General features: G+C 48.2%; 1 protein-coding gene across 2 annotated transcripts; it reads right to left on the reverse strand.

The window, feature by feature from the left end:
• Window positions 1-73: 73 nt before the first annotated feature.
• On the reverse strand, window positions 74-7,994 carry TBL2 (transducin beta like 2). 2 transcript variants are annotated; one of them, XM_063089419.1, is made up of 7 exons: window positions 7,848-7,994; window positions 5,957-6,087; window positions 5,522-5,706; window positions 4,902-5,053; window positions 4,421-4,547; window positions 3,593-3,745; window positions 74-3,384 (listed from the first exon to the last, which is right to left on the reverse strand). In XM_063089419.1, exons 1-7 carry the CDS (start codon window positions 7,972-7,974, stop codon window positions 2,922-2,924), a joined length of 1,338 nt encoding a protein of 445 aa, XP_062945489.1. In that variant the 5' UTR covers window positions 7,975-7,994; the 3' UTR covers window positions 74-2,921. The 2 variants fall into 2 exon arrangements, with proteins under 2 accessions (XP_062945489.1, XP_062945490.1); XM_063089420.1 differs by lacking the exons at window positions 5,957-6,087; window positions 7,848-7,994 and having other exon boundaries at window positions 5,545-5,574.
• Window positions 7,995-10,884: the final 2,890 nt, after the last annotated feature.

Below are 10,884 nucleotides of genomic sequence, written 5' to 3' on the forward strand. Positions count from 1 at the left end.
TTTAGTAAGTCTGTGTAATGACCTTTTTGAAATATTTGCACTCATCTCATTAGAAACTCACAACACTGCAAGGTAGGCAGGACGGTATTTATTCCCATTTTACAGACAAGGAAACAAACTCAGAGAGGTCAAGTGATCTACCTGTTCCATGTCTTGTCAATAAGTGACCGGCTGAAACTGGAACTAAAGACTTCTGACTTCAGTAACTCAACATTCTATGGTCACTTCCTCTCCTGCATATACAATGGGGGTAACACGAGAGCTGCTTCTCAAAACAGATATGCAAAGAGAAAGTGTTTTAGTCTCATTCTTCTGACAACTGGAAAGTATATATTTACCAGGCCCCATGTGCACAGCATTATCGGTCAGAAGTGTGTTATTAGGAACATAAAACCATAGTGGAGATTGGGTGTGGGAAGATATAGAGATGACACCAAAATTTTTGTCAATGGCTACTGGTTTGAGTTCAACATTTATTGAGTGCTTACTGTCCCAGGTGCTGTGCTACAAAACACAAAGCAAATAAGACAAGGATTTTGCCCTAGTGCAGCTCACATTCCAGTGGATTAATCAACAATCCAGAAACTGCCAATCAGAGACGTGGTGGATTGCACATGGCCCACAGGAGTGTTTTGTGTTTGGTCCATACAGTGCTTAATTAAAAAAAGTAATAAGTTGCCAACTTCTAGTTTCTCTGAAACAGGCAACTTCTGCTGGATTTCTGAATAATACTAAGTGGCAGCCATACCTCACCCCACACCCAGGACACAGCTCTATAGCTCACATCAGTCCCATCAGTCCCCCCCACATTCATGCATTTATGTTACCCACTTAACATCCACAGCATTTAAGCTGAAACCCCTGAAACAAACAAATATCCAAACAAGATAATTTCAGATAGCATTAAGTCATCCAAAATAAATAAAATAAGCTAATGTAATGGATGTAATATGATTGGTGGAAAGGGCTACTTCAGATTGGGTGGTCAGGAAGGGTTATCTCTCTGAAGTATAACTAAAATCAAGAACTGAACTATAAACATGATAAATCTGCCAACAGAAAAGAACAATGGTTCCAAGAAGAGGGAACAGCACAGGCCCAAGTCCTAGTTGAGGCTGGAAAAAACTTGGCTTGTTCAACCAACAGCAAGCTTGGGATGGTTGGGAGAGTGGCAGAAAGATCACAGAAGAAGGAAGAAACCAGATAGGACCTTGTAGGCCATGGTTAGAATTTTGGATTTTATTCCAAGCACGAAAGGAAGTCTTTGAAAGGTTTTAACTAGGGAAAAATGATATCTGGCTTACATTTTCACTCTGCTATGGAGAAAAATGATTTAATGATGCAATAAGGGGATCGCTTCTCGGCCTTTTGGCTAAGATCAAGTGTAGTATGATGCAATAAGGAAGCAAGGAGACCAATCAGGAAGCTCTATTACAGTAACCTAGTAGGTCACAGTGGTTAGAACCCAGATGGTAACAGAAAAGATGGAGAGAAGCAGCAGATTCAGGACATAACGTGAAATATAACCAAAAGAATTTTCTGACAAGTGAATGGTACTAGTGGTGGGGGGATGAAGGAGGTAATACATAACCAAGGATAACTACAAGGTCGTGGCTTGTTCAAACATTTATAGCCTTGGGGACAACCAAGAGAAGTCCCAGTTTTATTGAGAGAGATCAAGATTTTGATTTTGGATGAATAAATTTTGCCTAGACTCAAGTCTTCCTAGATTTCTCATTTCCCTTACCTCGTGCATCCAATCAGTCCTGAAATCTAAAAATTCGAACTCTAAATACCTAATATCTTACCAAATCTATCCAGGCAAAAACTTCTCAGCACTGCCTCTGTCCTGAATCAATCCTCTGTTGCCTTGACTTTTACAATAGACTACCGTCGCTATGAATAAACTAACAAAAGGCACTTAATAGACGTGTCTTACCTCTCCCTCCCACCATCCATCTTTGATGGCAGAAACCATGTCTTATTCATATTTATCTCCAGTGTCTGGTGCTGTGCTGGTAATAGAGTAGTCACTCAAATATCTGATGAACTGAAAAGACATCACCTCAAACAAGGCTATAATCTCCTGGAAGAGAGGAGCCCCATTTTGGGATTCTATGATTCCTCCACACAACTCAAAGCAGAACCAGATACAAAGTGTATGATCAAATCCCAGAAAACTTTGCTTTCCCAAGGAATGTGTGTGTTTCTTTCTAATTTGGTATAAAACCACACTGTTTGATTCCGACTTTTACCAGGCAGTTAATGACATTGGACAATATTACTACTCTTTTCCACTTTTCTTTCAAATCCAAGGACTTTATACTCGTAGCCTCACAACATCTTTGCAAGGAGGACACAGAGATGATTATTCTCCATGTTATAAACAAGAAAACTGAGGCCCAGAATAAAATCCCTGAATTACTTTTTGATGGGATTAGGGGCCTTGCTTAGATTTAAGACTAGCCTTCTCCTGATCCCATAGCAGTTCTGGAATTGGAAGATGTCCCAATCTCCAACTCTTGCAAAACTACTGCTTAGTATTCAGGTATTCCCTAGGTTTTGTCCACATTTACAAACTTCTTTGGGATGTCAGGGTGTGTTGCCATAAGGCCAAAGACCACGTTCTCTCCTCTCTACCACTCTCCTGATGCTGGGTGAAGATAGATTCCACCCTTTGAGCCCAGGAGAAAAAGAAGCCCCTTGATCATCGGTCCAGGAGGAGTCACAACCAGAAAGGAAAGAGAGAGAGAAATCTAACTAGGCAAGAATAGTTTCGATAGAAAAAAGAGAAGGGGGCATCAACAAGAAAATCAGGAGACTCCTTTCAAAACGTTTCCAGCTGGGGAGTATACAGGAAGAAAAGGGGCAACAGTGGCAGGAACAGATGGCCAGATTCCTCCTGCCCCACCCTCCCATAGTCATTTCTTCAGGGCACCCAGGCTCTTCAGGGCCTCCTGGGCCTGGGTCAGCTGCTGCTGCAGCCTCTGACGGGTACTCTCATTGGAGGCCCGCTTCAGGAGGCCCTGCATTTCCTCCACCACTGCCCGGTGGCCAGGGGTGTTGTGGAAGAGCCGCACTGCCCGGTCCCCACAGGAGGCCAGAAACCGGCCAGTGATGTCAAAGGACAAGTCAGTGATACACTCCCCATGGACCTGCTCAAAGCACTCTTCCTTCTCACCCCGCCGGGTGTTGTAGAGGTGAATACTGCTGCCACTGGCTAAGGCCAAGACCTGGGCATCAGGGGAGAGTGCCAGGCGGCACAGCATGGTGCCTGCCTCCTCGAAGCGGCCTGTCCTCAACAAGTAGGGGTCCTGCTGCTTCTTGTATTCCACATCTGTGTCCCAAAGTTTCCACGTACCATCCTTGGAGACAGAGGCCATCCTGCAGCATGGAAAATCACAGCTCAAGCCCCAGCACACCCTGGCAGAGAGGGCAGCCTAAGGGGCTCCAGCTAGGAAGCCAAGTCTACTTCCTGCTGCCAGCCAGGTACCCCACCCACTTCTGAGCTGTGTCAGAGACAGGCAGTAGGACCCTGGTGTCCACGAGGTGTCAAGAGTCACTGGTAAGACATCAGAGCAGATTCACTCACCTCCGAGAGTCATTGGAGAAAGCAAAGGAGTGGACAGCTGCAGAGTGGCCCTTCAGTTCAAAGGCTCGCACAACCTCCTGAAAGTCCCCCTTCTTCCCAAAGCAGACTTCCCAAACTTTCACATCCGGGGTAAAGCCACATGAGGCCACAAATCTGCCATACAACCCAGATTCCTTTAAAATTTAACAGCATACTGTTCCTACAACCCCCCTAAATCTCTTTCCTGAGAAAGTTAATAATCTCACATTTAAATAACACCATACTGGGCCAGCCCTTGGCTCACTCGGGAGAGTGCAATGCTGATAACACCAAGGCCATGGGTTCGGATCCTATACAGGGATGGCTGGTTCATTCACTGACTGAGCGTGGTGCTGACAACACCAAGCCAAGAATTAAGATCCCCTTACCAGTCATCTTTATAGAAAAATTTCTAAAAAATTAAAATAAATAAATAAATAAATAATACCATACTATATAACACCAAGGTCAAGGATTTGGATCCCCATACCAACCAGCCACCAAAAATAAAAAATAAAAACACTGTACCTCTTAAAAGTGATTTTATGTATGTGACCTCAGATTGCCCTCATAGTCTTGCACTAAGATACATAGCATCCCCACCTTTTAAAAATTATATATGAAGGAAGAGAGACTAAGGACTTGAGGTGGCTTGCATGAAATCCCATAAGAAGGCGGGGGGGAGCTTGAATCTAGGTCTGATTCCTCCCTGCATTCCCTTCTCACTCTGTGAAGCTAGCTCTCTGTCTGGGACCACTCTCTAACCCCAACCTCTCACCATCCCAGAAGCCAAAGCCCCTCCTTCCTCACCTGCTACAAGGGGATATAGCAGCATATGTATTGTTCATCTGGTTGGTGTTGATGGTAGACAGAACCTGACCTTTCAGATTCCAGATAAGGACAGTCGTGTCACTGGAGGCCGTCATGATGAACTTCCCTGAGCAGGAGGGGAGTAACGTGAGCTGAGGGCAACGACCTGGCCAACTGTCACTCCCCAGAGACACTTACAAGCACATTCTGCTGCCCAAAGTATCCAAGCTCTCCTCCCAGGCCAAGGATCACCACAGTTAAGGACTTTGCTGAAGACTGTGGCTCTTACCTGCCTCCCCTGGGAATCTGCTGTGGTTCCCAGGACTACAGGGGAGCACAGAGCCAGGCTGTTTAGAGCCAGAGCTCCTTTGTCACACTTGGGCTGAGAAAAACTCTCAGGCAGCATTAACTCATTCAGCAAATATAAATGGGGTTATTTCTTCATGCCTTGGGCAAACTCCACCCTCTGAATGCCTCTTACCTGTGTCGGCAATGCCAATGTTGATGACAGATGCCTTGTGCTTTTTAGGAAAGTCTTCTGGGGTGGCTGTGAAGGTATAGCCCCCATCTTCTCGCTTGGTCATCTTAAAGACACGGAGTGTTTCCCCATTGGCCAGCCAGATGATGAAGGCTCTAGAGACAGGAACAGACAAGTCACTCCCTCATTTGGACACAGACGTCTATGTGTTCCAGGTCCCATGCTGGGTTCTGGAGAAAATGAAGATCTCCCCTCATGCCTTACTGTAAATCTTACTCCACTGGTTCAAAATCTCTTAAAATTCCTTGAAAGTTTTAGGATTCTCATAGCTTTTGCTCCTTTAGTTTCTCTCTAGGGTTTAGAAAACCATGATAGTGTCAAGACTCATCTGGAATACAGGCTTTGGTACTTCCGGGGTAGGAAGAAATCTTCCCCTCTCTATTTCCTGTTGTGTAACAACATAGCCCTCCAGGGAGTCCAGGCAGTGCTCAAACTATCTGGATGCTCTCTGGGAACCAAAGGAAGACCATGGGTCCCTCCTCACTACCCTAAACCAGCTATGGGAAGGCCATAAGTCTGGGGCTGGACCTCTGCAGTAAACCTAAGGCTCCATCCTGTCCCACCTGCAGTCAGGGCTGAAGCGCACCAAGGTGGCGTGGTCCAGCTCCACATTGGCTCTCATGCTGCGGTGCTCCCGCTGCAGGAAGTCTTTGGTGCTCCAGATGCGGACAGTGCGATCATCTGCACAGGTAGCCAGGTACTTGCCATTGGTGCTAAAGTCCATGCATGATATGTTCCCGCTGTGGCTCTAGGGGAAAGGTTGCAAGAAATGTAAATAGGAACTCCTCGGGCAGATGGGGAAGCCAAACCTGTAGCCATGACTCTGGGGCCCTGTTACCTAGAATAACAGCAAGCTGAGGATGGGCTGGGATGAGAAGAGATAGGATGGGGCATCACCACTGATTCTGATTAGAGGCAGAGGGGTCTGTAACCTGCACAGAATACTACAAAGAAAAAGCCTGCAGGCTGTGAGTTTCTGTGCATGTGTACCCATGTACCTTCAGTGCTGCAGCCAGGAGACGGTGGGTGAAGTTGTGTTGCTGAGGCTTCTCCTTGTGAATCCGTTGATGCTGTTTCTGCTTCTTGGATCCCGAGGATTTGTCAAGTGGAAATCCATTTGCTTTTTGGTCTATAAAGAAGGGCCATGTCACTCACCCATTCAATATGCATTTACTGACCACTCTGATTGGCCAGGCATTCAATGGTGCCATAACTGATGATAAACCAAATATAGTCCTGGTCCTTGAAAAGAGAGTCCAGATCTAGGTTTGGATTCTGTCTCTACCACTGAGTGATCTTGAGGAGGCTGTTTACTGCTAGTCCATAGAGTACCTCAAACCAAATTAGAAAAGGCACATTATCTGAGCTGACACAGCTGCATGGGTACACAGCACAGTGGAGTGTGGCTCCTTGGCCAGACACCCCTACATAGGAAATAATGTGCACAACTGTATTTAGTGACTCTGGTCTTGGGTAAGATATTTATGCTCTGGGCCTCAGTTTCCTTAAAAAGAGATCAAGAGACCTGGATAATATATACAAGTCACAAGCAGACTACCCAACGCAAGCATTAAAGGCTTGAAGGAGTCACAGAAAAAATTAAGGGATGATAGGAAGTCAATAACAGCTGAGAATCTACCCTGCACCAAGAATGGTGCCACTCGCTTTTGTATAAAATACCTTATTTGAGAATCAGGCTAGGCACAAGAATGGCATGTATTAGATGGCTACAGACGTTCCCCAGTTCCTACAAGAAAGTAACTCTTGAACCCCGCATACAAAAATGACCACAACCTGGCCTCTGCTTACCTCCCGACCTTGTCTAACAAGCCCCCTCCTCACACTTGAATCATACCAAATGCTGTTCGAGGACTCCTTGTCTTCATGTATATTGTCACTGGCGGGAATGTGTTTCTTCCCTGGCCTCCCAGCAAACTCTTCTTTTTTTTTTTTTTTTTAAAAGATGACCGGTAAGGGGATCTTAACCCTTGACTTGGTGTTGTCAGCACCACACTCAGCCAGTGAGCGAACCGGCCATCCGTATATGGGATCCGAACCCGGGGCCTTGGTGTTATCAGCACCGCACTCTACCGAGTGAGCCACGGGCCGGCCCCCCAGCAAACTCTTCTCACACAACTATCCTTCTAGACCCCATACCACTTCATGTGTTCTCTGCTTTCAGTGCAGACAACTCCCCCCAAAAATCACGGCTGACCATTCTCTCTTGTGTTTCCTGTTTCTAGTACTGACCTCTTCAATAAAACTAATTACACTATATTTTTCACTTACATTTTTAGATTTTCATAATTCCTTGCTTTACATTTTAGATGTACAAATGGTCCCCAACTTAGAATGGTTGGACTGAGATTTTTCAATTTTACGATGGGTTTATCCGGAGGCAACCCCATCGTAAGCCGAGAAGCACATGTACTTCTTTACCGGACTCCTGAAAGGCAAAGACCCCAAAGCCTGTAGCAGGGTAACAGGTACTCAATAAACGTTGCTGCACGTCGCAGAACCAGCCCGAGACTTCTTGCAAATGAATGCCTGCCCCCCATTTTCTAAAATCACAAAAACGTAGCAGCTTAAGAGTTTAAGGCATTCTCACAGCAGCCCCGGGGAGCAGCGGGGGCTCAGAGAGAAAGCGGCTTGGCCTCGGCCACCGAGAAAGCCGCAGCACGGGACCCAGGTTCTAACTACTCCTGCCCAAGGGGTGCGACCAGCGCGACGAGGCGGCACGTCGTCTCTGGAAGCGAAACTCACTTCATAAGAGGAGAAACTGAGGCCCCCCGGCACCTCCTCCGCGGGCCCACACCGCAGGTCGGTCCACGCGGAAGGCCGGGAGCAAAGTCCCTGCGGGTCGCCCCTACGCGCCGCGGCCCCACTTACGGGAGGGCCGGCCGCACCTCTCCTCCGCGCGCAGCCACCCCCGCGCTACCGCCGCCGTCGCCATGAGGGCCAGCAGCCCGAGCAACAGCGACAGCCCCATCAACTCCGGCATCTGCGGCAGCTCCATGTTGGCGTAGCCGTTGCCACCTCAGCTCCAGACTACGCGGGCGCCCGCACGTCTCCGTCGCGCCGCGCACGCACGCGGGGGCGGATCCGGCCGTTGGAGCGTCCCAAGGGGCGAGGCGGGGCCTGGCCGTTGGGACGTTTCGAGGGGCGTGGCCTGCCTGTTGGGGCGTCTCGAGGGGCGGGGCCTTGCCGTTAGTGGGGCTCTTGAGGGTGTGTTGACGCCGGGGCTGGGGTGCGGGAACCGCAGTTATAGCGCCTCCCTTTGAACTTGAATACTTTACTGATAATCGTTTATTAAAGACGTGTTCCAGCCATCGCCGCACTGGATCGTTTCAAAGAGGCGGGGCGAGGATTATTATTCCCATATAACCGGTGGGAAAGTAGTCTTAGCATCAGGGGAAATTCAGATAGGCTTCTACTGTTAAGGAGAAGGGAGAAGTAGTCCAGGCACTGGAGGGCGGGTCAGCCTCAGCAAAGACCTGCGAGGCGGGGACGTCGTGGGGAGGCCGGGCATGAGCATGACAGAAAGAAATGGCAGGTAAGCTCGGAAAGGTCTGGAGGGACTTACGCGCTGATTTGATACAACAAGCTGGTTATATTACGGGGCGAGATGGGGCAAAATCTATGTCTCGGGATCCTCTGGGTGGAAAGCTGTGTGAAAAGACGCAGGACAGACAGAAAACCGGAAGTGATTGCAAGTATCCGAGAGGGAGGTGATAAGGGCCTGGACTTCGGGGTGGCCTGGGGAGTAGAAAAGGAGATTGGGGGAGGGCGCAGCTGGCTGGTATGGGGATTCGAATGCAAAAGGGATTTTTAACTAAAAACTTATTTTGAAATAATTATGGGTTCGCAGGGAGTCTACAGACCTTTCACTCAGTTTCCCCCAATGGTAATATCTTGCATAACTATAATGCAATATCAAAACCAGGAACTCAGACATTGATACAGTCTACAGAGCTTATTCAGACTTCACCAAAAAGGAGATACCCTGAAAGACTAATTGGTAGAATTTTTTCTTAAGATGACCGGTAAGGGGATCTTAGCCCTTGACTTGGTGGTGTCAGCACCATGCTCACCCAGTGAGCCAACCGGCCATCCCTATATCGGGATCTGAACCTGTGGCCTTAGTGTTATCAGCACCACACTCTCCCGAGCGAGCCACGGGCTGGCCCCGAATATTTTTCTTTTTTTTACTTTTTGGCAGCTGGCCAGTACGGGGATCTGAACCCTCAGCCCTTGGTGTTATCAACACCATGCTCTGAGTGAGCTAACCAGTCAGCCCCCTAATTGATAGAATTTGGATTAGACCTGCTTGGTTGAAGAGGGAACATTCCCAGACCAGGTGTGCTCCATGGGCTTCCTAGCCCCACAGCCCGGAGTAAGTCAAAGTACCAGGACTGACGGGGGAGCCTGCCTCTCCTGACGGTCCAGGTCTTCCAACCCTTAAAAGGACCCTCTGAGGAGGAGAGAGGCTGCTGCAAAGACTAGCTGGCAGACAGACACACCCGCAATCTCGGGTGAGGAAACAGATCTAGTCAGAGAGAGCAAAGGGAGCGGCCTCATTTCCTTCCTTTTTGTCCTTTGTGGGGAACTGGCATTGATTGACTCAGCTGTGGGCAGTGGGGTGGGGAGAGCCAGGAGCAGGTGTCCAGAGCATCCTGAGGCTTTTCCTCCCTAAGTTGCTACTTAGAACTGTAGGCTAGGCCCAGCCATGAACCACTTTCTCCACCGTCTAGAGACAAAGCTGTACTTTTAAGAAGAATTTCATTCACCATGCATTTTGCATGTGACATTTATTGATCCAGGAGCTTTGAATTTCATTTAATCTTCTCACATCCCCACCCCACAGATTAGGACACTAATGCTCTAGGAAGTTAAGTAACTTTCCCAGGTTCGCCCAGGTGGAGAGTGAACCTGGGGACAAATGCAGTCTGACTGCAATCTATGGATGTGGGGCAAGGAGAAGCAAGAACAGTCACTCTTCGTATCGCTCAGTCTAGGCTGCAAAATTCTTTCACATCCATGAGTTCAATTGCTCTTTAGGGTGGCCTTTAAGACAGGTGATGTTACAAAATAATTTTTAGAAAGATGGGGAAAAAATAAAAACTAGGCTCAGGTCAAGTAGCTTGCCCAAGGTCAACAAGGAAGCAAGGCAGAGAACTCGAGTCAAATCTAGGTCTATTACACTCCAAGATCCGTACTCCTCCCTCCTCAACACTCTGGCTATGGTATGGCCTTGTTCTTGCCCTCAAGTGTCATATAGCCCCGTTGGAAGCCAAGACGTGGCAGGACAACTAATGACACAAAGCAGGATTCAGGAAAGCTGTGCAGATCAGGGAGGGGGATATTCCAATGGATCTCGAGGGGCAGTGAGACTTGGCTGTAGCTTTGGGGGTGGGAATTTAGACAGATGCAGCAGAGGGTGGGAGGGAGCTCTAGACGGAAAGCAAGGCATGAACAAAGGTGTGGATGTAGAAGTAACTTATTCCTGCACAGAACAGAGTGACTGACCACACCAGCCCATCTGGGTGAGTGTTGCACGTGGTGCCCGAGGAACAGATGCAGTGGGAGGCCTAGGCCCACCTCCCTTGTGGGTCGATCATGCCTTGCAAGGACAGAGCAGAAGGATGCATCCCAGGAATGATGAGAGATTCAGAACCCCTTGGAATGTGAGGGGGGGGAGGCTGTGGGCAGGAATGAGGCTGGAGGAGTAGCAGGGCCCACTCACAAAGCACCTGGAACATGTGCTCAGAAGCCTGTACTCATCAGAGGCAAGCAAGAGCCAAAGAAGCAACTGAAGCACATGAGCTCCAACCCGCACCTCTGGAGCCCTCCCTCTATCTGGCCTCTCTGTGGTAGGTGAGATGATCAGTTTGCTTATTGCTTAAGCAGTGGTCCTCAAAGTATATTC

Source organism: Cynocephalus volans, chromosome 3, assembly GCF_027409185.1.
Source record: "Cynocephalus volans isolate mCynVol1 chromosome 3, mCynVol1.pri, whole genome shotgun sequence".
In the NCBI taxonomy this organism is placed as follows: Eukaryota; Metazoa; Chordata; class Mammalia; order Dermoptera; family Cynocephalidae; genus Cynocephalus; species Cynocephalus volans.

Coding starts and splice junctions, on each gene's coding strand:
- TBL2 (XM_063089419.1), bottom strand. CDS start 7,974: ATGGAGCTGCCGCAGATGCCGGAGTTGATGGGGCTGTCGCTGTTGCTC. Junction 6,088..7,847: donor GAGGTGCGGCCGGCCCTCCC/GTAAGTGGGGCC, acceptor CCTTCTTTATAG/ACCAAAAAGCAAATGGATTT. Junction 3,385..3,592: donor TTCTCCAATGACTCTCGGAG/GTGAGTGAATCT, acceptor TCCATGCTGCAG/GATGGCCTCTGTCTCCAAGG.